Source organism: Prunus mume, linkage group LG3 (assembly GCF_029339155.1).
Source record: "Prunus mume cultivar Tortuosa linkage group LG3, ASM2933915v1, whole genome shotgun sequence".
Lineage (NCBI taxonomy): Eukaryota > Viridiplantae > Streptophyta > Magnoliopsida > Rosales > Rosaceae > Prunus > Prunus mume.
Window position 1 is genome coordinate 13027941 of NC_142700.1, and position 27753 is coordinate 13055693.

Sequence of the window (27753 nt, forward strand, 5' to 3'; positions counted from 1 at the left end):
AGAAAGCTGCTATACTGTGATACCCTTATGGTGCGTGGATTTTATCTTCTCTCACCAAATTAAAGTTGTTTGCTGGTTGAAGAACAACAAAAGAGTTACGGATTTTATACGTCTATGGTCACCAAAATAAAGTTGTTTTTCGGTTGAAGAAAAGAAAAATAAGACCACAAGTGTTAAATTAAATACAAGTTCCGTTGCAGGTGTCACTTCCTTTTCTTCTTCCTCGCAAAATGCTGCACTATTGATCCTCAATATTAACATACAAATGTACCTCTCGTAGATTTTATCCAAGGCTCAACTGTTAAATTCAACTTACAAAAATTTTGATGGCTCTTTAACAAATGTGCATACAAAATCTCATTCCATGTATCAGGAACCCCAGGTAGGCACCAGTGAATGCAATCAGCAAAATTTTTAGGATCAGATCTTTGTTCCTTTGTCAAGAGCTTCCCCTTGCGTTCCCCATATACTGATGTATGTGCGTCTTTTCGGTACTCTGACAACTGGGTAATATTCAAAAATGTTACCTTCACTTTCAAATCCTGTATTTGGTCGTGTATCATTTCCATGATTTCCATGTTTGAACCGGTACCCCAATATGAACCTTGAATTGGGTAAGACTCGTTGAAGCAGTTCTCATCACTTCCAGCCTTCCATTCCCAACTCCTACAAAAGAAATTTCAATGATGCTTTCATGATTACAGAATAGTTAAGGACTTTGGAGAGAGCTTTTTGCAAGCAGTAGTTTTATTTTCATGGGATTCGGCAGGTTTGATGAACTCGGTCTGAATTAGGCCCGCAGATTAACGTAACTATTCCATAATTGTGAAGCATTTGGATTTAGCTGTCATTTGGGTTGAAAGGTTTTAGGACTTCAGTTTTCTTTTTTGAATATGTTTGAGTGGAAGTGTGAAACTCACCATAAATGCGTTGGAGACATACTCATGAAGAAGACCTTTTGTCTCTCAGGGTTGATGCTGGATTCCAACCATTCTGCCCAAGTTTGTAAGGCCAGTCTGTATGCTGTAGTGACGTTATATTCTTGGACATCAGGAGATCCATATCTGGGGAAGACAAGCAAAACATAATTCATCGTCAAATCCCAAATCCTACTCTACTCTCATCTCAAAATTCACTCAACAAGACTAACTTAAATACAAATGGCTTAAATGTTTCCATAGCAGCAACACCATTTTCTTTTGCAATGGTTTTTCGCCTAGCGATTTATGTCTATGCTATCATTAAACGTGAGGTGATCAACAAATTTTGGCCATGAAATTTGTATTCAGGAGTCAGGACCATCAACAAAGTGGATGATTGAACGTCGCTAGAAATGCGTTAACCAATTGAAATCAGAACGATGAAATTATAACATAGGGGTTCCCTACAAATATGTCACTCACGTAGCATTGATGGTAGGCTTGTGCATCCACCATACATAGCTCTCGAACACCAAGATATCTACTCCTTCCCAGTGTTTTCCGTGCTTAGCTATGGAGTCTAGCTTCACCAGCCGTTTCAGTACAGTATGTTTTGTTGCATGGTCCGAAATCGACTCCACAATAAATGGAGCCCAGTAGTATTCAATGGATGCATCAAACTCCTGGGAAAGGGAAAAAAGAGTTTGCCTTAAAATGTAGAACACAGAGCATGAGGGGGAGTCGAACTCTTACCGTAAGCGTGGGGTTAGTGTGTTAAGACATGAGCTTTAAGCCTCACTAATGAGAAGGTTATTTTGCATATGGAATGTCTAAGTTACAGGCAGTAGAATGTTTACCTCAACTTTGAAGATCTTTCTGGGAGGGACCCTTTGGAGAGATTTCTTTCCTTGAGGAATTATAGATTGAACCATACAGACTAGGGATTCAAACTGCCCTCTCTGTACAGAGTCTCCAACAAACATCAGCCTTTTACCCCTCAAAATCTGCATTAGCTTCAATGGATCAAACCTGAATTCAAAGCCAAAGCCACTTAACTAAAAAAAAAAAATTGAAAAACATGAGATGGTTCGACCCACATCCCATATAAAATGCTCGAAAACAAGTTTCTTGCCCAATTGACATGAAGTAGGCATGAAATAAGTCCACTTTTTTTCCCAGTGAAAATCCAATTTCAAGATTAAAAACAATCAGAATAATTTCATGGGCCACCTTTGAAAAACGAAAAAGAAAAAGGAAAATCAGCACTTCTTGTGATGTTTTCCGAAGAAATTTTCAAAGCACATAAACTCTGCTTTTAAGAATGATTATTGCTTCATTGTTTCTTTCTTGGACTGTCATATTGTGCCCTTAGAATTTAGAATGCATGCAAAAGTGTAGAGTCTTTTTACCTTGGGAGGTTGCAGTCATTAGGTTGCCACCTCCAATTCTTATAGTAAGAATCAGGCCTACCATTTCTTTGGCAGGTAACTTGTTTTACCAAGTAAGGACAGCTCTCTTCTGTATAGTGAGGATGGGACACATTGTCCCACACCCATTTCCCTTCAAAGACATTGCAACTTTCATCAATCCGGTCCTCAGGGGAAACAACAACTGCCGGTCTCTGTTGTTGACCTCTTGGCCTGCCATATAGCTGAAAGACAAAGCTGTCATTGCTCTTCAAGGCGTCGAGGACTAGTCGTGCAGTCCCAAGGACAAGCAGAGAAGCCAAAGCAACCGGGAAGAGGGATTGGATTCGACGGTCAAGAGAGAGCTGGTGCCTTGTCATTTAGGGGGAGGTGATGAAGATGATGGCTATGGTTTATGTTTGATTGCTAAAAGACATTTTCTTGGTGAAGTATTTGAACAGGGTACCTTGAACTTTAAGTCTTTTTGGTGAAGTGACACATGCAACCACCAGTTGGTAGGATCAAAAATTTTAGGTATGTCTCATTTTAAATTGAAATAAGGCTGTTGTTCTTTTGAACTCCTATGTGGGCCTTCAGATAGTAAACAATCTTCTTGATGCCATAAGTGATTTTCTTCCCACTATGTTATTTTTTTATTTTTCAATTATCATTAGTTTTCATTGATGAAGAGAGGTGGCATGTTAAACTCCCTAAGTTGGAGCACATCATCAGTGGTTGTTGATTGTAGGCCCCTTCTGTTTTGACCATGTATATATCCTTCATATGGAGAGAAACTCTCATGCAATGTTTGCTATTTTCATCAATAACACAATGACATATGGAATAACTTTTTACATGTCATTATGTTATTGTCTAGGAATAACAAAATCGTACTCTTCTTGTCATAAGAGTGTTTTTTTTCCTTCATATGATCAATTATGCATTGGTCTTGGAGCAAAGACCTTTCTGAAATGGGAGAAATTATTGTAAAACATTAAAGTACAATTCATTCCCGTATTATAATATGGATAGACAATAAAATTCATAATTTTTTATGTAGACAAATTATACCATGTACCGGTATGTGCTAGAACTCTAAACACAAAAAGAGGTTAATTGAAAAAAATGGAAAAAAGCAAAACAAAAAAGACACAGAGAAAAGGGTGCACAAATATCTGAACCCCAAAAAATCCCATAAAACCCCATAACCTCACTTAATCCATTTCCTCTTTGGTGTCTACAGACACTCTGAGCTTGATACCCAAAACCCCTCCCTAAACCCGAAAGGACAAAATAACAAAGCACAAAAACAATCCAATCCAATCCTCTCTGAGCTTTCTCCCTCTCTACCCAAAACATGATTATCAGTAGTAGTTGCGTGCGTACATTTTGCCCGCGCCTCCCGTCGTCGTCGAAGAAGCGTGCCCTCCGGACGGCTGCGCTGGTGACTTTCACTATCCGCCGGCGACGTTTGAGCACCGCGTGCTCAGTTTCAGCCACCAAGAGTAAAGAGAAGGAGAAGGTGATAGTCGTATCTGGGCCCACCGGAGCAGGGAAGAGCCGCCTGGCTTTGGAGCTCGCTAAGCGGCTCAATGGCGAGATTATCAGCGCCGACTCTGTTCAGGTTTTAGCAAACACACAATACCCAGTTATTGGTTTTTGTTGTTCTCTGTTTGGGTGCTGAGAAAAAAAAGGGAAAGAAAATGGAAAAATGTAGCTTCTTTCAAAGTAAGCAGCAGAGTGGTTGGTTCATTAGTTGGGTATTCTTGAGATACTAATTTGTAAGTATGGAGAGTTTGGTTTATTGGGTATTTAGTCATAAACCATTTTACTTACTGATACTAACAGACAAAAAGAAAGTTGACACTGTGTTATACCAAATAGATTTGAATTACTTAAGTTGAAAATTTGAATTGTTATAATCAAGCTTGCCTTCAATGAGTAATGCTAATTTCTGTTTATAGAGGCCACAATAATCTAGATAAGGAACTGAGATGTAAAAAATTCCAAACAAATGATAAACATCAGGAAATACACAATAAAATAACTATGGGCATCGAAATGGAAGACATCTCAAAATATCCAAATCTCCTTCAATATAACATTGCCTTGTTTGGATTGCCTTTTGTTTATGCTTATAACACTTTACAGGCAGTGCAATATTGCTTAAAGTGATTTTGTTTGGTATGGCTTTGTTGCCTCAGGTATATCGGGGACTTGATATTGGATCTGCGAAGCCTTCCCCAGGTGATAGACAGGTGCTTGCCTAATTCAGAAAATTGTACATTTAGTGTATGCATCTACCATTGAAATTTAATTTATGATAATATAGACTTCTGGATTATGTTGGTTTCAGTTGCATTGTATGCCATATTAGTTTTATGTTTTTTTTTTCATTTTGACCTTTTAATTTTTGTATCTATGGTGTTATATCGTGCTTAGATTTTACATTTTAGTAATTGTAATATGATTGTTGTGGATGTATTGTTCTGCCATTTCTGACTTGAATTTTTTACCTTTCAAGCACTAGCAATTCATATTATATTCTCTAATAAATCACATAATATCCTCATTTAATTTTATCTCTGCAATTCAATAGTTCATATGGAGTAAGTCTATTGTATAGACTGCTTGTCTGATTATTAATGCAGAATTTCATATGTAGGTAGAAGCCTTTATGTCCTAATGAAGTTTTGCATGGAAAAAAGAAATACTTCATCTATTGATAAAACAGCAAGTTTCTAGCTAATCCAAAATATAACAAAAACAAAGAAAAACAAAACTAGTATAATTACAAAGTAGGTTTGTTTAACCTGATACTAAATTTTACTGCTAATGATTGATTGGGCAACTTCCCCCTGTGTAATCTCAACTGGTCTGTTTTTTGTAACTGGAATTTGACCAAAAAATTGTGTTTTTTTTTTGTGTGAATTTGTTATAATAATAATTCTTATTTTTTGTTTTTCTTTCTTTTAATGCAGGAGGTGCCGCATCATCTTGTCGATATTTTGCACCCATCTGAAGGTGTGTTGTCTACTAAATTTAGGGCAGATAGAAATGTATCATAGCATATTATGTCTTCCTCTTCTAGGATTTGGAGGCTATAATTGAAATTTGGTTGTGGGATGCTTGGATGATGTTGAGTTTTCTACTGCTAGGTTTGGAACTTTGGATATTTCTGTTCTTCCAATTCAACACATGTTTTATTCTTCAGACTATTCCGTTGGAAAATTTTATGAGGATGCAAGGCAAGCTACAAGATCTATTCTTGATAGTGGTCGTGTTCCCATAGTTACTGGTGGCACTGGATTGTACTTGCGCTGGTATGTGACGATATCTTCGTGCATAAATGCTAGTTTTGATCTTTGTTTCTTTATTTGTTTCTTCTTGTTTTAGAGTTAGTATGTTTTTTTGGGTCTGTTTATAGCTAGAATGTTGAGTATAGATTAACATAACTGGTCTCTTAATGTAATAGCCTCCCATGTAAATTAATAGCTTTTGAAATGACATCTGCTTATTGATTGATGATATTGGCAACATTTAATTTGGTTGCTTAGAGGTGAATTTGAATAAAAATTTATGTAATTAAGGGCAATAACCTTCATTTTCTTTCTCCCTTCTTTTTGGTTGTATTAATAGCATTTTTTTTGTCATAGGCTCATATATGGAAAACCAGATGTTCCCAAAGCGTCTCCAGATATTGCATCTGAAGTGTATTCCGAGTTAGTGGATCTGCAGAACAATGAAGACTGGGAAGCAGCTGTGCAGTTAGTGGTCAAAGCAGGTGACCCAAAGGCTGAATTTTTGCCTGCCAATGACTGGTATCGATTAAGACGCAGCCTTGAGATAATTAAGGTTCGTTTGTGATGTATATGCATTCCTTGAACATAGACACAGACGCCCACATATCACTATTTTTGTTGATAAATTTGCCTCAATATTGACTATTTAGTTGCATTGTTTGAAGCTTATCCCCTTCAAGTTCACTGACGGTGGATGTAATTATATGCATGTTCTGAAATGACAGTCTAGTGGATCACCTCCATCGGCATTTCAAGTACCCTACGATTCTTTCCGGAAACAGTGTGATTCTAGTGTAGTTGACAGACATAACATCAATCCTTCTACTGATGTTGTGGAAGAAGTAAAATCAAAGGAATTGGACTATGATTTCATTTGCTTTTTCCTCTCAAGCAAAAGAGTTGATCTTTATAGATCAATTGACTGCCGATGTGAAGATATGCTGTCAGGTAAATCGTACTTTGACACAACACTACAAATTGATCATTCATCTTTGAGTTTTCAAACTCAAATCAGGCAATTTCATTAGTTTTACATATGCTGATCTTTTTGGATCATTATTTCAAAGAGGGTGGGTTACTCTCTCGCACTCTCTAATCTTTTTTTTTTCCTGGGAACTTTCTGTAGGAAGTGATGGTATTTTGTCTGAGGCTAGATGGCTTCTTGATTGCGGTCTTCTTCCAAATTCAAATTCAGCAACCAGAGCAATTGGTTACAGACAAGTATACCTCTGATATTCCTATATTATTTTTCAAATATTCAAGCAATGGTTGTCTGATTTTGTTTCATTAAAATGTATGTAACATTTTTTGTCATTTTATTATTATGTGCAACAGGTAGTAACAGTAAGAAATATTTGATTTTAGGCAATGGAGTATCTATTGATGTGCAGGCAGCAAGGAGGTAGCTCTCCAAGAGAGTTCTTCAATTTTTTATCTGAATTTCAAAAAGCTTCTAGGTAATGCATTTTCTCTTCAGATTTATGTATCAAAAGCCATAATTGCCTAGGAAATATGTTTTGCCAAGCTTTCAGACATTTTCAATGTAAATTGTTTGTAACTTGTATAAGCAACAACAGATGCAAAATATATTGTCTGGAAAAGCAAATTTCAGTTATAAGTATTTATAGAGCGAGGAGTGGAGAACTACACGATTTGTAGAGATTGCAAGATTCTCATACATTACAATCCTCAATAGAATTTGTTAAATTCATGTGCAGAAATTTTGCAAAACGGCAATTGACGTGGTTTCGTAACGAGAGTATCTATCACTGGCTTGATGCTTCCAAACCCTTGGTATGTTTTCCAATTTTGTTTTCATTTGTTTCCATTATTTGTCAGTAGAGAAAGATGTAGCTTCCACCCCCAGTTGTTATTCCTATATTATTATGTCAATCAAAGATTTGGCTTTGTGCACGGTTCTTATTTCCCTATAGACTGTGAATGCTTTAATTATATATGTGATTTCCTTAACCTTGTTCTGATTGGCATAGTGGACAACTTTTGCAGGAAACGGTGCTCAACTTCATTTATGATGCATACGATGACAAAAGTGAAAATTTGGTTGTGCCTGAATCACTTAGAATGAAGAAAGAGTTATCAAGCCGCAGAGAAGAATCCGAACTAAAGGGCTATCGAACTCAAAATAGGTATAATTTACGAACATTGAAGGTTTACAGTTAATTAGTGGACACAAATAGCTAAATACTAAATCGTTTCATTTACACGTGAAGGCATTTTGTCAGACGTGAAGATTGCTCAGACATCCTAGACTGGATAAGGAGAACACAAGGCTTAAACAGTTAATCGTAACCTGATCATTCACTTCATTGAGTCTTGATTTTTGCCAAAGCAATCAATGCAATACAATCATCCCCTATTCCGACTGGGTGGGCCTCTGTTTGTCTGTACAGGATCAGAAAATCTCATGACACAAGTTTAGAGTTTGTTCCTTTGCAAAGGTTAGTGTTTGAGCTCTTGCTTAAAACAGTCGTTTGTGTCAAGAACCTGTCACTGATTTATCTCTGCAGCAAGTCGAGGGCTTCGCGGGCAACCATTTTTTGAGCATTTATTCATCTTCAACTTATGAATTTCTAACACATCATGAAAGATGTATGAGTTTTCTGATTGTAATTTTTGTCCACCGACTTGATTAGTTTTGTAATCTGATTTTGTGAACAAATCCACAAGATTGTCACTCCAATGTTCAATGTAGCTGTTATCAATTATGATCTTCATGAATGTTAACATTATAAAACGTGATTACCAACCTTTCAAGTGGGATGAGAGACATGCATGTTTTTTAATTAGCAACGCTGACAATGTAACGACCAATCGGTAAATTACCGCATCTGCTTTTCTTTTCTTGTTCTTTAATCTTTTACCTTTGTTTTGACAGCAAAAGCAACGAAAAAGAAAAGATAACATGAGAGTTTTATAATAACATGTGATAGCCTAATTAAAATATCATAGAATTAGAGAATATTCTTAATTTATTTCGTCATAAATTAATATAAAATCTTCTGAAATAAAATTTGTTGTTTTAAAGATTAAAAGGCATAAAGAAAAGGATCCATTATTGTGCTGGTTTGGAGCAAATCCTCCTTGAGGGTTCAATCCTAACATCTATATAGCATGTGTGAGTTTAGTATGTTATAAAATATAAATTAAATTAAATTAAATTAAAAGGCAAAGGTTTATGCAAAAATGTAATATTCTAAGAATATACCATGAAACAAGATCAAAGTATAAAAATTTTAACTACCCAGACAAAATAAAAAATCAAATTAACCCTTGATGTTAAAATAGTATCCAACAATTGCCTGCCTTAAGGTCATTTCCAACCCAAGGGATGGAAACTCAAATTATGAGTTTTTAGTCCAAAAATCTCCTCAAACCCATGTATTTTGGGGGATAAAAATTTGAGAAATCTCAAATGTATGGTGGAATTCCAGTCCAAGTATTGTCTGGACTGGTAATTTCAGTGGGCCCAAACTTTGCCCAAAAGCAAGCTTCAAAACAGCCCACGTGCTGGTGCAAATTGAGTGGGGCCTGTTTGCGGGAGAAGTCTGCCTCTTCCTTTAAATGTTGGCCGCATGTCGTGCTTAATTCATATAGCCTTTGAGATCCAACGGCTACATTTAATATGCTTTTGTAATTTGTTTTTTAAATGTAAGCTTAATCTAACGGCCCAGATTGTCCAAGATTGATTTTAACGGAAAAAAAAATTATATCCAATGACCCAAATTAAATCCAATAGTCAAAATTATATTATTTATTAATGTACATGAGATTCAACTTTAAAACTCATTCCAAATTATATAAATACCTACCCATTTATTAAATAATGCACTAAAATCAAATTTTAAGTGAAATTAGAATTTTTTTAGGTTAAAATGTTCAGAAAAATAAATTATGAAGCTATATACAAAAATCAACTTAAAAAAAATTAACCACAATAGAAAAATAGAGTTTAACTATTCTTAAATAATTTAATAAAGATATAGGCTCAAATTTTGAGTCTACAATGTTGAAGGAAAAAATATTTTGAATCCAGATAATACATAAATAGTTGTATTTTAGAGGGTGAAAATTTGAGTTCAGCTCTAAATGGACCATAAATATCAAACAAATACATACGCATCACACTTTGCATTTGTTGTCTAAGCAGCAGAGTAGCAGAGCAAAGAGCAGACTCTTCGACATCCCAAAGCAAAACAAAGATGAGGCCTTCCATGTCCCTCGTCAGATCCGTACAACGAGTCACTCGCCGGAGCTACTCGTCCGAGGCCGTGCCGGAGCGGAAAGTCGCCGTTCTCGGCGCCGCCGGCGGCATCGGGCAACCTTTATCGCTCCTCATGAAGCTCAACCCTCTTGTCTCCCACCTCTCTCTCTACGATATCGCCGGAACCCCCGGCGTCGCCGCTGACGTCAGCCACATCAACACCAGATCTGAGGTACTAAAAACCCTCTCTTCTTCTGTCGCTTGTCTCCGATTGAATCATAAAGTTTTCAACTTTCTTATTTATTCGACGATTTGATTGATTGCGATGATTAGGTCAAGGGTTACGCCGGTGAAGATCAGCTTGCTCAAGCCCTGGAGGGAGCCGACGTCGTAATCATACCCGCCGGTGTGCCCCGAAAGCCCGGCATGACCCGAGACGATCTCTTCAACATTAATGCCGGTATCGTCAAGGGTCTCACTGCCGCCATCGCCAAGTACTGCCCCAATGTGAGTATCCCTCTCTGTAATTCATTTCTACAATTTTTGTTTCCCAAAGAGTTGCGTTTTACTTTTATTATTTTTGTTTAACTTTGGTTGTTGGGTGATTGTTTTGGGTAGGCACTGATTAACATGATTAGCAACCCAGTCAACTCTACGGTCCCGATTGCGGCCGAGGTGTTGAAGAAAGCCGGGAAATACGACGAGAAAGGTTGTTTGGTGTCACTACTCTTGATGTGGTCCGGGCAAAGACTTTCTATGCTGGCAAAGCCAATGTTAATGTTGCTGGTATGTGCATTATTGACCCACTTTTATTCTAAAAGCTTTTTCCTTTTAGTTATGTTTGTATCATTTCTCTGTTTTTTCTTTCTGGGTTTTGTCAAAGATGTTCTCAACTTAGCTAGGTGTAATTAGCAATTTCTACCGTTTTTTTAATGTGTTTTAGAAACTCAGTTATAATGTAAGCCTTCATTTTGTTCAATAGCAAATAAAGAAAATGTTTGTTGGTGTGTGCAGAGGTTAATGTACCAGTCGTTGGTGGCCATGCTGGCATCACCATTCTCCCACTATTTTCTCAGGTACATATCCCTCAAATTTTTAATCTTTTGATTGAATTAGATTGTTTGAGTTTAATTGCAGCGCTGCTCCTGAGGAATGTGATTTGGTTGGGTTTGGCTTACAGTTGGCTAATTTTGTGCTGCTTGTTTGAATGTTTTAGGCTACCCCAACAGCAAATTTGCCTCATGATGTTATCAAGGCTTTGACAAAGAGAACACAAGATGGAGGAACGGAAGTTGTGGAAGCTAAGGCTGGAAAGGGATCTGCAACATTGTCAATGGCGTAAGTGTTCAGATAAAACCATTGCATGCACACTTCGTTTTGTAGTAGATGCCTTGATTTTGTATTTCCTCATGGAATGTGCCTATTTTCAATTAGAAATACATATTTGCTCATGTACAAAATTATACACAAACGTTTTGTAATTGATTTTCTTGTCTGCATTTTGGTTCCATTGCTGTTGCAAGATGTTAAATGCTTCTTCCATCACATTGTTCACCTTTTTCGTATTACGCCATTGATTTCCTTGTTTATATTTTCGTTTTCAGTTGTTGGAATAAAGAAAAAGAAATTTATGCTTTTCTCGGACTAATGCTTCTTCCATCACATTGTTCACCTTTTTCGTATTACTCCATTGATTTCCTTGTTTATATTTTCGTTTTCAGTTGTTGGAATAAAGAAAAAGAAATTTACGCTTTTCTTGGACTAACTTGCCTATTATCTTGCAGCTATGCTGGAGCTCTTTTTGCTGATGCTTGTCTGAAGGGACTTAATGGGGTCCCCGATGTTGTGGAATGTTCGTTTGTGCAATCAAGCGTTACTGAACTTCCTTTCTTTGCTTCTAAGGTTAGTGAGATAAACCAAAGTTAGTTCTTTACTTTCGTTTTGCCTCAAGCTATTTTTAATTCTTCCACATCGTTAATACGCCAAGACTTGGCTTTACTGGTTAATGCTCCGTTCCTGTTCAACTTGAGTATTATTGTGGTACTTGGCATGTCTACAAATGCCATTATTTTTGTAGACATTTAACAATGTCTTTGCCAAGTGTGCACCTCCCCTCTTGGTTGTTGATGTCTTTTCAATATATGGTGGTTTTAATATACTTGTAACTAATTATTATTCATTGATGGATGCGCCCTTCAATGTCTCAACCATTGCTGTTGCATGCAAGTTACATGAGAGTTTAACGCATGCACTGTCACACATACTCATTGACTGCTGACAGTAAATAGATATAGCATATTTGGTCAGTTGAATATCTCTATAATGGTTCATATGTATAAGCTTGTACAATGGCCAGTTTTTAATCTTATGTACTATGTTTGTCCAGTTGATTATGGACACGATAATGCTATATTTTTCTTTGCTGTTCATATGATGAGTAATTGAGAGTCCTTTGATTGGTTTTCAGGTGAGGCTTGGAAGGAATGGTGTGGAGGAAGTTTTGGGGTTGGGTAATCTCTCAGACTTTGAAAAGGAAGGATTGGAAAGCCTAAAGCCTGAGCTCAAAGCATCTATTGAGAAGGGTATCAAGTTTGCCAACCAGAATTAGTATAATGTATTATTAGTTCATTGGGGATGGAGGTTATCTACCCATCCCAATAGTAACCCTTCCAAATTTTGCATTTGTCCAAGTAGTGTTGTATTTTTAGTGCTGCCAGCGGCACGGGCACCGGCTTTGCTGTGTTTTATTGGAGTAAGCTCTGATAGACACGTTTTATCAATAAAATCCCCAGTGGCATGCTATGGGAGGGGTTAAGCTATTTGAACTTGAATGAAAATGTTTCATTTATTCAAGGAATGAAAACTTGATTACTGTTTAGTCATTGACTTGGATTATAGTTGTGACCGCCATCATCTGGCAATAAGTAGTATTCTCCTGATTCAATCCAGTCTTATCATTTCTATTCTCTGCATGTTACTTGGATGTTTTGAAAATAATGTTACTGGAAGGTAACCTAGAACCTTTATGCCCCGTGTAATTTCGTAAAGTAACCTTGGCTTGGATGATTGCCAGAAGTGATTTGAAGAAAATGTTAGCAAATTTTCTGTTCAGTTCTGGTGCCGGCCACTACGCCGTGGACCAGACAACTTCTTGAAATAGATTGATGAAAACAGTTCTATGATCAGGGGTGGGTGTGGGTTTATTTCAGTCCGCTACCCTTTAACAGCCGGCATTCTACCTCAGAGCATGCTGGTGAGACTTTGAGTAGTTGTCCGATGTTTTTGTCTGGTGGTCCGGATGATTGAAAATGTAGTGAAGCTTTTATACTAATATAAGCATTTGGCTCCAAATGGATATGTTTGTATGGTTTTTGACTTGGTTGGGTGATAGTCTCTGTTGACGCTCCTAATGCTAAAGGACAATGATCCATTGAACTTGGGGTTTGAACATTTGCATGTGGAGTTTCCATCGGAGGCCGGCATTCCACAAAGCAAGCACAACTTCACGCAAAAGTTGACCCTCTTTTTGTTTCTATTTTGTTGTGCAGAAGAGCAAGGTAAAAGATGATAAGGTACAAGCACAACCCAACCATATAAAACAAACGACTTGTTTTCCGTTTGAAACCAACCCTATGACAGCAAGTTTTTTAGTCCTAGAAATTAACATTAGACATAATATTTGAAGTGATTTCAAAACCATAACTACAATCCATAGCACTAGCTCATTAGGCAGAGCATGTAACGATATGGCCTCTGAATTCAACATGTGCAGGTGATCACAATAAACCTTCCCCGCCAAAGTTAAAATGGCAGCTCTGTTGAGTGAAAAAGAATTTAAGCCAAAAAAAAAATCTAATATATAATTTTGAGGTGGAAACGAGGAGCAACTAGTTTGCAGTTTGCACATTTGTCATAGAAACTGTTTCCTGCCATCATAATATAGTTTGGTTTTTTTACTTTTCATACAATTTGTTCATAAGGAACAAGCACTGCTAATTAAGTTTTCCACATTAATTTACACCTTCGAAGAACTCTGATCAGAAGCAGCAGTAAGATGGACCACTTGGATGCCTCATCTACACCAACCGTATCCCGGGCTGAACAAAGACTTCTAAAAATCTCTGATATGTCAAGAAGATGGGAAAAACTTATATAAGACGCCTTCATAATTGAAGCAAAATAATTAGTGAATGACTGAATATCTCATGCGTGTACAGAATCAGTCAATGGCATACACTTGAGTTTAAGGAAACTACTGCAAACTTAATACGTTTATGAATCAGGACAAATAGCATCATTCCCAAGTTGATAATACATAGTAAACAAACTGCTGCAATTGCATATCCACTAAAATCCAACATCTTAAAAGATTGCCACGGCATTAACAACCTCATAAATACCGTTCACAACATTTTATCCTGCGATATTGGGTTTTGCATATGCATTTAAAGATGCACATAGCACACACGATATCTGTCTACAGTGTGAGACAAGCTTACATTACAAGGGATTCATGTAATGCAAACTCAGAATCCGAGTATATTCACTAACATTTAGCAGTATTAACCATCTTTTAAAATGACTGTTAGAGAGGGGACTCTTAAGTATATTACTCTCAAACTAAACCATCAAGAGTTTTCCTGCTACAGGAGTGTGCACACACACGCGCGCGCACACACACACACACACACACACACACACACACACAAGGTGAAAGACTCACTGGATGCTAGAGTAATGATGGTATGCTGAAACACAGAATTGTGAAGAAGAAAACAGCCTCCCAAATTTTTATAAATCTTCCAAGCATTTTAAGCACATATTCAACTTGGTCTCCTAGTAATTACAATGACCCAAATAAAATGCAAAACTTATAACGAGAACATGCACAAAGGTCTAAGGGCCAGTTTGGGATTGTTGTCACTTTTAAAAAGAGTTGCTTTTGTTGTGCTTCGAAAATAATTAGCTGTAAAGTAAAGCAACTCCATGTTTGGTAAACAATATTTTCAAAGTGCTGTTATAAGTAAAACAATTCATTAAATGCTCATCTCTATTTCTTTTGAAAGCAGCTTGGAAAAGCAACCCAAAGATTGCTTTTAAAAGCTGTTGTCAAAAGGCCACCACTTTTAAAATAAACGGGATATTTTATGTTCACCAAACACCTTAAACTGCTTAACTTTAAAGTGACGTAGGTTTTTGGCGAAAAATAGCAATCCCAAACAAGGCCTAACTCTTCTGCCACGTATATTTGCATTTAAGTCTTCAAAATCAGCCATTTATAGAGTGGAGATAAAACAAAAGGAACAAACCATAATTGCTGCAATGACAACTGTCACATTTACAAGTTACCTTTTTATTAAATAAAAGATACTTTTCTTATTTCCTTTTATGGGTTACCAAGATCAAAGAAGCCCAATTTTAAGCAATCATGGAACCCCAAAGATTGCATATTATCATTGCCTAGTTATTGTCTATCTGTGATTCAAAAGTTATTCGGTAGTCAACACACTGACTTTGACTCAAAAAAAGAATAAAAGAACATTCATTAACAAAGATAATGCCACCTACCTCAACTAAATCAATTCAGGTCCTAGGTCAACGATTTGAATCTGATCCACATCCAGATGAACTATCATTGTCAGAATCTGCACAGAATATAACACAATAAATATATTATTGACAATCTTAAACAGCACTGAGACCTTACGTGAACAATAACAGAAAAACACTGATAATTACCACTTGAAGAGGATCCTGATCCACTGCCAGAACTACTTGATCCACTCACATTATCTCCTTGCTCTTCTCTTCGAACTGGGGAAAATGCACTATTGTTGTTTTCAACTGCTAAATATGAAACCGGTTTAACTGACACAGTGCTAATAACTAGACTGTCATCAGATCCAACAGTCACCTCAATAGAAGTACCACTACGCTTACGTGTTAAACTTATACCTGCTTTGGCTTCTTTTTCTGCCACTGTAGTGTATGTTGCCACATTCTGCGAAGATGATAAGTTTAAACATCATCTATTAGTGAGAAGAAATCGAAAGTAAGAAACAAGGCAGGGACTATTTATTGTCTTACTTTATCCTGGATGGCATGGCCAGGTTCTGCTATTGATTGAGGAGCAAGCTCTGTTCTTCTCTTATTTTTGCTCAAGCTTTTTCTGTAATTAGTCACGAACCTATCCAGTTCCCAAAGCGTTTCAGGATCAACACTTTCAATGTCCACCTCAATCTCATCCTCGTGCTGACAAAGCCCTAGATTCCTCTTTTTAATAATCTGGACAATGGTATCTAGTTTCTCAGAAGGCAAAGTCTGAAGGTTTGTGCTGAGCCTCTGCTTCTCTGCATAAGTCATATCCCTTTTGTTGGGGTCCCTGGCTTTTGGCTTCTTCGGAACTGGTGGTCGACCTGGATGACCAGAACTCACAGGTTTCAACTTGGGATCAACAGACTTTGTCGTAGATTCTGCTCTATCTAGAGTCCTCATCTCCAATGGCAAAGGAGGAGCAGCTGCAGGAGCTTGAATTTTTCTTGAAACAGGTGGTGGCAAATTTGAATCATTCCCTATCTCATTTCTCCTATTAAGATTATACTCGGACTCTATAGCCGCCCATTGATCTTCAAACATTTTCAACAATTGCTCCGCCATAAGATGAGCATCCTGCTCTTTCGGGTTATACAACATTGCATTATTAAATGTAAGTCTCACCTCCTCTGCAAATTCCCCAGGAGTCTTATACCAATTCTCGTTCAGCCTAGTCTTCACCGTGCCCAAATCCATCGGTTTCTTAATAATCGTATTGTAATCGTGAAGCCCAAGCGCCTTCACATCTACAGGCTTCTTAAACACCCAGCCAAACTTATGCTTAATCAACTTGTCAAGCAACGTACTACAACTCTTGAACAATGGACTCGGATTCTTACCTTTCCTGAACCAAGGCCCAACTCCACCCTCATCTATTGTCCTTCCATTGGATTTCAACTTCTTGCTACTCCCTAAAGGTGGTAACTTCTCCTTCCCAATAGGAAACTCCGAATTCCTAGAACATTGATTTGCCTTCCACGTCCTCTTCTGCTTCTCCATATACTGACCAGCTCCACCATCATCCTCTGGCCCTGAAACACTCAACCCCCGATATGGCCCCGAATCACGGAGTCCTACAGAACCCACCTCCGAATTGACCCTCATTGTAGTTTTAGTTTTAACATTATCTATAACATCATCAGCTGAAAACTGTGACTGAACATACCTCTCACTAAGCTCAGCCTCCTTAGCTTCAAGATTCTTCACCAAGCACCTGACTTGTTCAAGCTCACTCATCAGCTTCCACTTAATCTCTCTTAGGTCAGCCTTGGACCAAGAATCCAACTGAATCCGCACCATGTTCCCGAACTTTGAATACCCGCGTGGTCCATTGTCTGGCTCAGCAAGGCCAGGAAGCGAGCCATTGTCGCTCGACGAGTCGTTCGACGCCAGCGCGCCACGGACTTGCGTCATGTTCTGGGGAGGCGACGAGTGGTGGAGGACATGATTGGGATTCTTGGAGTAGCTCTGGTTCTTTCGGGAATAAGCCTTGTTGCTCGCTTCGTCACCTACCAGTGGCCCTGAAACCATGCTATGAAACGCCCTCAAACAACCCTATGCTAGAACAAGGCTTCGGGACAAAACCATAATGAATTATTACATGCCTAGGGTTTTGCTTCAAGGAAATAAATATGGCCTCAAAAACCCTAACTTTCTAATTTTGCCCAAAAACCCTGAATTTTTACATTTCCTCAAAAACCCTCAGAAGTGAAATCGAAGTTTATGCTGGGATTGGGAAAAAGACTCCAACTTTATGAAAACCAAAGGCTTTGTTTTAGGGTTGGGGGAATTGGGATGCAGCAGGGGCTATCGCCGTAGTAGGATGTATCAGCGGCTGTGGAAGACAGTGGCTCTGCAAGTAGTAAATGCCAGTGTTGCCTGCCTGCGTGTCGTTTTCTTCTTCATTGTGTTGTAATTGTTGTCGTTTGAAATTATTATTAGTTTTTGGCTAAACAAGTGGGTAAACCCTATTTTAATATAAATGCCTGCAATTATAATATTTCTTTTTTGTTAATAGAATGCCTTCAGTTTTTTATAGAGATTTTCTATTTAAACCCCACACTTCTCTTTGTTCATCCCAATATTTAAATTATTAAGCTGTAAGTTTTATTATTGTGTAAAAAGACAAAAAAAGGTCATTCAACTTAATACTTAAACCTGATACATCTATACACACACCCCATCACTTTTATATTAAGTTTTAGAAAAATACAAAATCCTCTAGCGTAGTAAAAACATGGGTACTTAACCCTAAACCTTAAATCCTAAACCCTTTATTGGAAAGAAAGGCATGCTTTGTGTCTAAATTATTGCAACGATTTTATTAAGAGTTATGTCCTGGAGTTAGTTTATTTTTGTTTCTTTGGGGTTATGCATATGAGGGCTGATTTTTGCAGGCAATTTTGTGTTTTTCCTTTTTCTGTTTTTTCCCCATCTATTTGGGCTCTCAAGGTTTTGGTGACCTTCTTGCCTGCATAAGAGACAAGAATATTCCACTTCAAAATATTCATTTTGTGGTACGAAACATATGCACTTTAAATTTGTAAACAGAAGAAGATTATTGTACCGTTGTGTAAGTAAATAGCAGATGATTATTGCACTTTTTTATCTACAATGCAAATAAATATCTCCTTATTTAATTTCTAATTTAGAAATCTTTATTTAGTCTAGGACCTTCATCTTCTTCTCAAAAAATAAGGGCCTTCTTCATCTTTTCCCCCACTATTTAGTTTAGATATATGTTTTTTTTCTATAGTTTGTAATAGGAAGATAGTGGGGTTTAAATAGAAAGACTCTTTAATTTTATTTTTTTTTCAACTTGGGGTTTATTTAAGGGTAGTTTGAGAAGATAACGGAGTTTTCTTAGAAATTGTGAAAATTTAAATTAGAAGTTGGGGTGAACTTAGAAGATGGGGTGAACAAAGATAAGTATGGAGTTTAAATAGAAAATCTCTTTTTATATGAGTTTGTTTTAGGAAATTGGTAAAGGGATTTGATCTGAGGAATTTTATTTAAGGAATTTGATTTAGGATTTGCGTTTGAATTTGAGGATATGACTTGAAGATTTAGAGCTTAGAGACGACCTAATACTCTGCTAACAATTGTATGGTTTGAATATTTGGATACTTATATTCTTCTTTATTAAGAGAAATATATATATAGCTTTACATGTGTGCTTTATTAGGAAATAGATACAGGAAATAATTAGGAAATATCTCCTAATTAGACAGAGAAATGTCAACTAAACTAATTATACATGGATATATTAATAGGAAATAAATATCCATAATTTGCTAGGAAGTAAATCTCATTAATTGTTATATTAACTCACGTCAAAAATTCATTGGGGATTGTGGTGTAGCCTAGAATTAACAAGATTATGTTGCACCACGTAACTTGCCAATAAGTAAGAGTTTTCCACATAAAGTGGCAAATATTGAAGCAACCAGAAAATTTAAGCCATATGAACTCCGTCCTCATTTTTATGGTCACTTTGTCACAGTCATAGGCAGGGGCGGATCCACATAGGAGCAATGGTGGTCAATTGACCCCTGCAACCTCTAAATCCTCCATTAGAGCAGCCAAAGTTGACCCTCGCAATGTGTTCGACGAAACGCCCCAAAGGAGCAAACCTATGTCTGTGTGCTGAAGGAGAAGAAGCGCAGTGCGCACCTTCTCTTTTTTTGTTCGCTCGAAGTCAAAACGATGGCGTTTTGGCTCAAGTGTTAAAAAAAAAATCCTTAGCTGCTGCCCGATAAAATAGATTGGGGGATGGGTTTTTAACACAATGTTCTCATTCAAACCCTAAATTCCCATCCCCAACCCCTAATTCTACCCAATCCAATCCGAAGTTATATTTGTTAGGAGTTTTTTTATTATATTGTTTTTTTTTTCTGAAATTATATTGTATTTGTTGGTTTGTATTTTTAGGTATTCTTTTTTAACAATTAGAAATGCCGATGATACAAGAAATGTATATATCTTGTGCTATTAAAAGACATTAATGAATATGTTCCTGCCTTTTCTTGTAGCATCTATAGAGAGAAGACTGAAGATTTTTTTTTTTAAAAAAACCTATACCAAGAAATTGATGAAAGAACACTTGGAGGATCACTATCATTTAATTTGATAGGAAAGATGAGTACCTGCTAAATCTTAGAAGATCAATTGTAAAGGATTTCGGGCCATGATTTCTGCTATGTTCTTCAATTTTCTTCTTATATTAGATTCAATTGCATATTCATCCTCTTAAGCAAAGTCTACTATATCTACTCTTTTGTTTGATTAAAAAGAATTAACTGGATTAATTTTTGTGTTTGTTAGTTTGAATAAATTAGGGTTTTTTCTATTAAAAGAATTAGTTTTTTTTTATTAGATTGTATTTTTTTAGTTTGTATGCTTTAATTAGATTGTATCTTGGTAATTGGATTAATTTTTGTCTTTGTTAATTAATGAATATTAATATATATATATATATATATTTTTTTTCTTGATTGGTTGTTGTTGGGATTTTATTTTGGTTAGTTTGAATAAATTAGGGTTTTGTTAGCTTGAATGCTTTTTTAGTAGATTCTAGATTGTATTTGTTAGTTTGTATGGTTTTATTTATTAACTATGAATTAGAATATTATAGTTTCATTTTGATGGGCCTATTTTATATAGAATTTCTTTTAACATTTTACATGTTGACCCTCAAAATGAAAATTCATGAATTCGACACTGGTCATAGGCATCTTCAAGTGAAACACAAAAAAGTGGACGTGGTCAAATCTAGAGTTGAAAGTAAAAGTGTCACCAAAATTTAAAAAAAAAGAAAGTAAAATGTAGAGTCGACATAAGATCTCAAGGAAGGAGGTCATGTGTTGCAGTTTGCATATAGAATTATACACAAGTTCGAGGAGATCCGGCATCAATGGCCTAAAGCATTTATAAAACACCATCTTGTCAAAAAGTCTTCGTACGACTTACATTACCTAATTCATATAATATTTATCAACCATTCTTGATTTATGCACTTGGCTTAAACAAACCAGCCAAAACTTTCTTTGAGACTCTCTAATCAGCAATGGGGTTGAAGCACCAAACTCCCAAAAGCTCTTCTTCCAACTTCCTCTCTTGTAGATATTCAACCATTTTCACCTTACTTCTACTCTTTACATCCTTTTTCCTCTTCTTTGCATCACTTAGGAACATCCAGCAACCATTCTTCTGGGCTGATTATACCCAATTCAATGGTGATCTTAGAGATGCTAAATTCCCATGGAACAAACTTTGCTTCGGGCCGACTTTTGAAAAGCTCAAGATTGCTGTCTTCTCCAAGACATGGCCTGTTGGTGCAGCCCCGGGCGGTATGGAGCGCCATGCTTCCACTTTGTACCATGCACTTGCTGCTAGGGGCCATGAGATTCATGTCTTCACTGTGCCTTCAGATAGGAGGCCTCGCTGGGACATACATGAAGGTAACCTTCATGTCTATTTTGCAGCAAATGATCATGGCTCAGTCAACATCTCTTTAGCATTTGATGTTTTCAATAAAGTGAATGAAAATGGGGCATTTGATTATGTGCATACTGAGAGTGTTTCCTTGCCTCATTGGCGTGCGAAAATGGTGCCTAATGTGGCTGTCACTTGGCATGGGATATGGTATGAAATTATGCACTCCAAATTACTGCAAGAGCTTCTTTCAAATCCAAAAGGGCAGCTATCAGAGCCTATGACAGAGCTTCATGAAGCAATGCCAAGGCTTGTCGAAGAAATTCGATTCTTTAAAAGCTACACTCAACACATATGCATAAGCAGTAGTGCTGGTGAGGTTCTAGTTAACATCTATCAACTCCCCCAAAGAAATGTCCATGTCATACTCAATGGGGTTGATGAAACAGAATTTACCCCGGATCAAAAAGCAGGTGCAAGGTTCCAAGAAAAATATGGGGTGCCTGCCAATGTGAGCCTTGTGATGGGAGTTGCAGGGCGGTTGGTCAGGGACAAAGGGCATCCGCTTCTCTACGAAGCCTTTTCTTCAATTGTCAGCCACCACCCTGGTGTGTTTTTGCTTGTAGCAGGGTCAGGTCCTTGGAGAAGAAGGTATGCTGAATTAGGCCCCAATGTGAAGGTTCTAGGAGCATTGGAGCCATTGGAGCTGTCTAAATTTTACAATGCACTCGATGTGTTTGTGAACCCAACATTGAGGCCCCAAGGGCTTGATCTTACATTGATTGAAGCAATGCAAAGTGGGAAGCCAGTTCTAACCCCAAACTATCCAAGCATAGTTGGGACAGTGGTTGTGGATGAAGAATTTGGATACACATTTTCACCCAATGTCGTGTCTTTAGTAGAGGCCTTAGAGTCAGCAATTAGAGATGGGCCTAATGTGCTGAAGAGGAAAGGCCTGGCTTGCAAGAAATATGTGGTTTCAATGTTCACTGCAACTAAAATGGCATCTGCTTACGAGCGTTTCTTTCTCTGCATGAAGAACACAAAATATTGCCAGTACCCTCTTCCCACAGACTGTTAAAAGTTCGTTCGGAGTTCCACCGTTGAAGCAACATTTGGTATATGAATATTTATACACTTTTGAATCTTATTTACTTATATATATGATGTACTTATCTGGCCAAATAAATTTGTGCATTAGCCTTCTTGAACATTTTTCCATACTGATACCAATTGTATCTCTTTCCTTCACAGTTATAAGTTAAACTTGTATTAACATTCTTTACAAATATGTACTTGTTTAAGTGTACTAGTTAAACATGTAATCTGATGACAGACGTTGGCTTGAACTTGTGAGAAGGTAGCCATCCGGATTTTGCCCCTCCTTTCAGTTATTGCTTGAAATTATCTCTGTTTGAATGCACCTTAGTTCAAAACAAATTGGTACAGCATCAAAGCTAATCTATAACCAATGAGTTTTAGGAGTTAGCCAGTGAGTCCTATGGAACCAGGCACATTTAAATCATGATTAGGATTATGTCTGCTATGAAAGCAACATAATCAGATTAATCATATTGGTGAATCTAGCACTAGTGCATAGTGTTAATGTTAAGTATGAAACTTTTCATGATCTAGATGATCTGGCATTAGTAGTTACTGAGACAAAACTCTAATTAAATGAACACAGCAAGAGCAGAATGATTGGTCCTAGATGTCACATAAATTTAAAACCGGATCAGTACAACAATGGCATACATATAGAGGGGTACAAAAGTTAGCATGGTGCAACTTGGAAGTTCAACTGGTAAGGCATGCATTTCACAGCTGATAACTAGAAAACTCAATAAGGAAATACTTTCTAAGTTTACAAAACCAAAACAAAACAAAACAAACAATTAGAGTGAGATCAGATCGCCTGAAGAAAGGTTGTAACATGATGAATAAGAGACTTTCCAGCTTGATCAGATTTGCAAAAATAGCGCTTTTCATAACTTGGACTGCTCAGATGATCAAAGATCTTTGCTCCCTGGCAAATGTGTAATGCTAAAGACACCAAAACAAATCCCAACACTTCGCATCCCAACTAATAATAACATACTACTATGTCATCCGCTACATCATTTGGTGACTGAATTTTGAGAAAAGTTTTGGTGACTCTATTGTTATTTCTGGCAAAAACTAATGATGTTGGGGATCTGGTCCTCCGGGTGAGGTTCTCTTTATATCTCCATCCAGAAGAAACCTTCTCTGATAAGACTCATTTTTTGGTACATGAAACCCCAGTTTACGCAAGAAAAGGCGGCTATCAGTCTTATGTGGCAGGGTTGAGAACACAAGAGAAAGACGTGCCTCTGAACTCACTACAAGCATTGACAGAATGATTAAGAATGCTATCAACAATCTTGCCCTTGGAAAGCTAGGCATAATGATCATTAAAGGGCTTAAAATTAAATGACAACTAAGAAAGGAAGTACTGTAAATCTAATCACCAAGGTGAAGTAAGCAGCTTTGAGCATAACAAGAGGCCCCCTATATAAACATAACTAGAGGGAGACACGGTGAAGGGCTTAAAATGAAAACTAAGAAAGGAAGTATAGCTGTAAAGCTTAATTAATTACAAAAATGAAGCAAATAGCTTTCAGCATAGAGGCCCCCTATATATAATATTATATATATAGAGGTACAGTTCATCAAGTCGACGAATCTCTCTTAGAGGCCTTTGAATTGTGTTAAGCTCTAATGTGTATTTGAATACTGCAGGATATCAGGTTGTTAATGGAAAATCTTATAAGCAGATAACTACAATTCAGGAAATGCCTGTCTTGTCTGATATGGAGTTTTATATACACTTTCTTAAGTCACTCCCAATCACACAATTGGATCTTGCTGACATTGCATTTGAAGGATTATCCGTAGCGTGCGCAGCCCTTCCCCCTACCTACATTGTCCTTCTCATATATAGTACATGACCATACAAGTCTGCCTCTGATATTGCTAATCTTAGTGTACATTTATATTCTTAGGTCTTTCTGACCTAAAAAACAAAAGAAAGATTATTGGGTTTAGGTCTTGCTTAAGTATGTTAAAGCTTCAATAGCATAGCCAATGTGTAATGTGAAATTCAAAAGCATCACACACATATATTCTGTAATCCATTTGCATTAGTTCTTTCTAAATGTATCTCTTCCTCTGTAATTGCTGTCTCTTTTTTAATGAAGTTTCTTTGTGACCAGAAGAAATAAATACAAAGAGCCAACTTTTTCAAAAGATATATTTTTTCTTCAAAAAGTTCTTGTGGAACTATTAGAGGCAAACAAGATCAAGATGGATGGTAGAAAATGGCAGGAAGGTCAAGAAAGACATCATTTCAGGATTTGATGAGAGAATCACATCTTCTCTGGAAAGCTACTAGTTAGCAATTTGGATAATGGAAATTAAGGGACTCATGCCTTCACCTAATTAAGATCCTATCTGCTCTACAGACAGGAAATTGGATAAGTATAAAAAGCACTATGCATGAAACACTGACTCATCCAGCTTATAAGTCAAAAGAATGAGTTTAGAATTACTAGTCATTCATCATTTCCTCCGTCTCTTTCCATTTGTTAGGAGATTATCTATTCAAATAATTTGAAGTTTTTTAGTTACCCTGTAAATGATTTCCACCCATGGTAATCTGTACCCTGTTCTTTTACCCTCCAAATGATTTTTTACCATGTTTTCACACAGCTAGAGCCTAGATGCTATTGCTAGCATACAAGGATCTGGTCTTCAGGTAAAGCCATTTGTGTTTCCTGCAGTTTCTGTCCTGCCAATGTTCAAGATAGATACCAAAGTTGTTGATCTGTCAAAGTGCTCCTTAATTTCATTTCACTTGTAGAAAATTAATTAATTAGGGAAAAAGTAAAACACCTTTCTATATACAATATAGTATTGGCAAGCCAGTGCTAAACAAGAGATTAATGAAAGTTATCAAATTAATATTAATTTGCTGATAACTTTATTGATTATGACCTCCCCTCTGTAAACAATAAGAGATAACTCTTGTCCTGTTTGGGGCACTACTCAAAGTTTGAATGGGATGGATTGCTTATGATTGATGAGAGATAAACTAAAACTATGTAAATAGTTATTATATATATGTATATATGCAGGTACATATAAACTAAAACTATATATAATTTCCTAGAACAGCTTTAATTATTTTTTTTTATCAGTCTGTTTATTTATTTATTTTACTTTTATCTACCCCATGACATGATTCAAAAAAGTTAAAAGTTACTCACTCACCATAGAAAAAGTTATATATCAATTTCTAATTATTTATCCATGTTACATTCAGACTACAAGTTTCAACACTAATCGAGGGGGAAATCATCAGTTGATTAGAACTAGAACTTTATGCATCTCATTCAAACAAGAAAACCTGGCTAGTGTTGACGGATACAAATTTCAGTGAAAAAACTTGGTAGTCTCATGAAGTTCAAGAGTAGCCAACGACTATTGGTCCACCAGCATCGAGTCTCTGTTTAGTAGAGGTCTTAAGTTCAAATCTCATCAACGACACTTGTTTGAATAAAAATAAAAAGTTCAACAGTACAAAAGTTTCCAAATGATCACAAGTTAGTGATGATGTCCATCGGGGCCACCGGGACTGACTCGCTTGGAGTCCGTTAATCCACTTCCTGCAGCTGCAGCTTGCCTTGCAATGCTAGCCCTTAAGACTTTAATCTGCATCAATGCCTGCTGCTTGCTCATCTTGCTATATAATGGAGCAGGAGGAGGACGAGACTCAGAGTTGGAAAATATAAGCAAAACCAGGAAAAGGCAGAACCCAAATTTGAGGCTTGCACGAGGAGCCATTGTCTACAAATTGGGTCTTAAAAATTGCTCAATGTGTAGAGGGTAGAGACTTTGAGCCAGGCTGGTTGGATATGTATGAGTTCTGTATATTTATAGAGACCTCCATGGCTTTTCCTTTCTAATATTGAAAGCACTAATTAATGGGGTAAATAGAACAAATTAAGACCCTGTAGAAAAGGGTTAGGCTATGCAATCCACTACCAAAGAAAACAAATTTCCATTCACAAGTGACATTTGCTTTGTTTTTGCTAGTATCAAATTGTGCACGTGAGGTTTTCGTGCATGATTTTTTTCCATCACTTTTCTATCATGTCTTAATTTTCTCATTTAAAGTTATTCTTATCTTTTTCTCATTATAAAATGCTCTCTTATATAAGCACAGGAATTCTTATCGTGATCTAACATGCATGAAACAATTCAACATGAGATTCACAAAGATGATCAACAACTGTCAATCATCCACTACACACGTGAAGAAATGACTTAGCAAAATACGAACATGTATACATATTATATTCTATTATTTCCACGTCTCCTAACTAAACTTTTGCCGTCAGTTTGCTTTTACCTAGCTAGGTCTAGGTCTTGATTTGCATTGCATAAAGGAATGTTTTAGATACCAATAGAGTGTCTCTGCAAACGCGTAGAACATATAATAATACTAGTTGATATTGCTATTCATTCTTGTATGCCATGTCTGATTATTACCTTTAAAAGTTGGTGCCAAGCCAAGTCATTAGCTTGGCCTTACGCAGCATGCATGAGGTTTTTTTTTCTTTCTTTCTTTTTTCATTCATATTTTTTTTTCTGCAAGTGATGCATTATCGAGCTTTCGAATATTTGCTTCACCTTCAATAATCCAAGTTGAAATATTATATTTGTAGGAAAAGTTTAAATACTTTTTGGTTACGTATGAGCTTTTACAATTTGTCTCTTAATTCCTTCTTGTTGTCTAGTCCCGGTGCTTCGATTTGATTGAGCTATAGAGATTGATAATCTCTGTTGAACTTGGAAGATCTCTGAAAAGCTTCTTCCTCATTAATATTATTAATAAATTTACAATCGTTTAATAAGATTCAGTTGAGAGATCTCTTAAATAAATGAAGATTCTGCGCGGTCAGAAAATCCAATTTGCGTAGTCTTTGACCTCCACATATTGTTTTGTTCATCAGCTTCGGGCCTCGATCGACCCACGACAAGATAAGTGATGCACTATAAACTCAGGTGGCCACTTTCATCATTTGGTAAGCTGCAGATAAGTTTGATTTAATATAAAACTGCTTTTTCCCAAAGTCAATCTTTATATAATTTATATTGCATCGATTATGCCGGTCAGTTGAAAATCAATGTGGGTTTAGGGTTTCGATAAGTACAAATCCATCTTCTAATGTATGTGCTCAAGAGGTTCCACCACATATAACCCACGGTTTATTAAACAAAATTGAATTGCTGCTAATAGAGTCACCGAAAGGTTTATGAATATATTTTTTTTGCTTTTAATAAACAAAGGTTGG

At 36.7% G+C, this 27753-nt stretch overlaps 5 protein-coding genes across 9 annotated transcripts; 3 read left to right on the top strand and 2 right to left on the bottom strand.

Moving 5' to 3' along the window:
• Positions 1–76: 76 nt before the first annotated feature.
• Positions 77–2759, bottom strand: TBL31 (trichome birefringence-like protein (DUF828)). Its single transcript, XM_008228282.3, has 5 exons — positions 2330–2759; positions 1778–1949; positions 1404–1603; positions 921–1064; positions 77–666 (listed from the first exon to the last, which is right to left on the bottom strand). Exons 1-5 carry the CDS (start codon positions 2704–2706, stop codon positions 255–257), a joined length of 1305 nt encoding a protein of 434 aa, XP_008226504.2. The 5' UTR covers positions 2707–2759; the 3' UTR covers positions 77–254.
• Positions 2760–3544: 785 nt separating this feature from the next.
• IPT9 (isopentenyltransferase 9) lies at positions 3545–8388 on the top strand. Of its 3 annotated transcripts, XM_008228281.3 has the most exons (11): positions 3545–3950; positions 4531–4584; positions 5308–5350; positions 5541–5649; positions 5983–6181; positions 6354–6576; positions 6755–6849; positions 6994–7085; positions 7347–7422; positions 7636–7775; positions 7860–8388. In XM_008228281.3, the coding sequence occupies exons 1-11, from the start codon at positions 3684–3686 to the stop codon at positions 7930–7932; spliced, it is 1371 nt and encodes a 456-aa protein (XP_008226503.2). In that variant the 5' UTR covers positions 3545–3683; the 3' UTR covers positions 7933–8388. The 3 variants fall into 3 exon arrangements, 1 of the variants encoding a protein (XP_008226503.2); XR_016125451.1 differs by lacking the exon at positions 7860–8388 and having other exon boundaries at positions 7020–7085; positions 7636–7699; XR_016125450.1 differs by lacking the exons at positions 7636–7775; positions 7860–8388 and having other exon boundaries at positions 6964–7085; positions 7347–7403.
• A 1361-nt stretch (positions 8389–9749) lies between these two features.
• Positions 9750–12728, top strand: MMDH1 (Lactate/malate dehydrogenase family protein). The gene is given in 8 exon segments (XM_008228280.2): positions 9750–10082; positions 10184–10357; positions 10469–10556; positions 10559–10636; positions 10865–10926; positions 11067–11188; positions 11635–11752; positions 12318–12728. Coding segments are annotated over 8 exon segments (1017 nt in total). The 5' UTR covers positions 9750–9848; the 3' UTR covers positions 12459–12728.
• A 955-nt stretch (positions 12729–13683) lies between these two features.
• Positions 13684–17867, bottom strand: LOC103326071 (transcription factor GTE4). Of its 3 annotated transcripts, none has more exons than XM_008228277.2 (5): positions 15938–17867; positions 15806–15851; positions 15590–15694; positions 15419–15495; positions 13684–13971 (listed from the first exon to the last, which is right to left on the bottom strand). In XM_008228277.2, exons 1-4 carry the CDS (start codon positions 17471–17473, stop codon positions 15446–15448), a joined length of 1737 nt encoding a protein of 578 aa, XP_008226499.2. In that variant the 5' UTR covers positions 17474–17867; the 3' UTR covers positions 13684–13971; positions 15419–15445. The 3 variants fall into 3 exon arrangements, with proteins under 3 accessions (XP_008226499.2, XP_008226500.2, XP_008226498.2); XM_008228278.2 differs by having other exon boundaries at positions 15590–15664; positions 15938–17826; XM_008228276.2 differs by having other exon boundaries at positions 15590–15697; positions 15938–17826.
• A 3141-nt stretch (positions 17868–21008) lies between these two features.
• Positions 21009–22609, top strand: LOC103326033 (UDP-Glycosyltransferase superfamily protein). The gene has a single exon (XM_008228238.2). The coding sequence runs from the start codon at positions 21009–21011 to the stop codon at positions 22455–22457; it is 1449 nt and encodes a 482-aa protein (XP_008226460.2). The 3' UTR covers positions 22458–22609.
• The last annotated feature ends 5144 nt before the right edge of the window (positions 22610–27753 follow it).

Excerpts from the sequence above, each read along its gene's own strand:
- IPT9 (XM_008228281.3), top strand. The coding sequence starts at position 3,684 with ATGATTATCAGTAGTAGTTGCGTGCGTACATTTTGCCCGCGCCTCCCG. Across the intron at positions 7,423-7,635 it reads TTGATGCTTCCAAACCCTTG|GAAACGGTGCTCAACTTCAT; the intron begins GTATGTTTTCCA and ends CAACTTTTGCAG. Across the intron at positions 7,776-7,859 it reads GGCTATCGAACTCAAAATAG|GCATTTTGTCAGACGTGAAG; the intron begins GTATAATTTACG and ends TTACACGTGAAG.
- LOC103326033 (XM_008228238.2), top strand. The coding sequence starts at position 21,009 with ATGGGGTTGAAGCACCAAACTCCCAAAAGCTCTTCTTCCAACTTCCTC.
- LOC103326071 (XM_008228276.2), bottom strand. The coding sequence starts at position 17,473 with ATGGTTTCAGGGCCACTGGTAGGTGACGAAGCGAGCAACAAGGCTTAT. Across the intron at positions 15,852-15,937 it reads GCCATGCCATCCAGGATAAA|AATGTGGCAACATACACTAC; the intron begins GTAAGACAATAA and ends TCATCTTCGCAG. Across the intron at positions 15,496-15,589 it reads ATCAGGATCCTCTTCAAGTG|ATTCTGACAATGATAGTTCA; the intron begins GTAATTATCAGT and ends TATTCTGTGCAG.
- TBL31 (XM_008228282.3), bottom strand. The coding sequence starts at position 2,706 with ATGACAAGGCACCAGCTCTCTCTTGACCGTCGAATCCAATCCCTCTTC. Across the intron at positions 1,950-2,329 it reads AATGACTGCAACCTCCCAAG|GTTTGATCCATTGAAGCTAA; the intron begins GTAAAAAGACTC and ends CTTTGAATTCAG. Across the intron at positions 667-920 it reads ATGTCTCCAACGCATTTATG|GAGTTGGGAATGGAAGGCTG; the intron begins GTGAGTTTCACA and ends TTTCTTTTGTAG.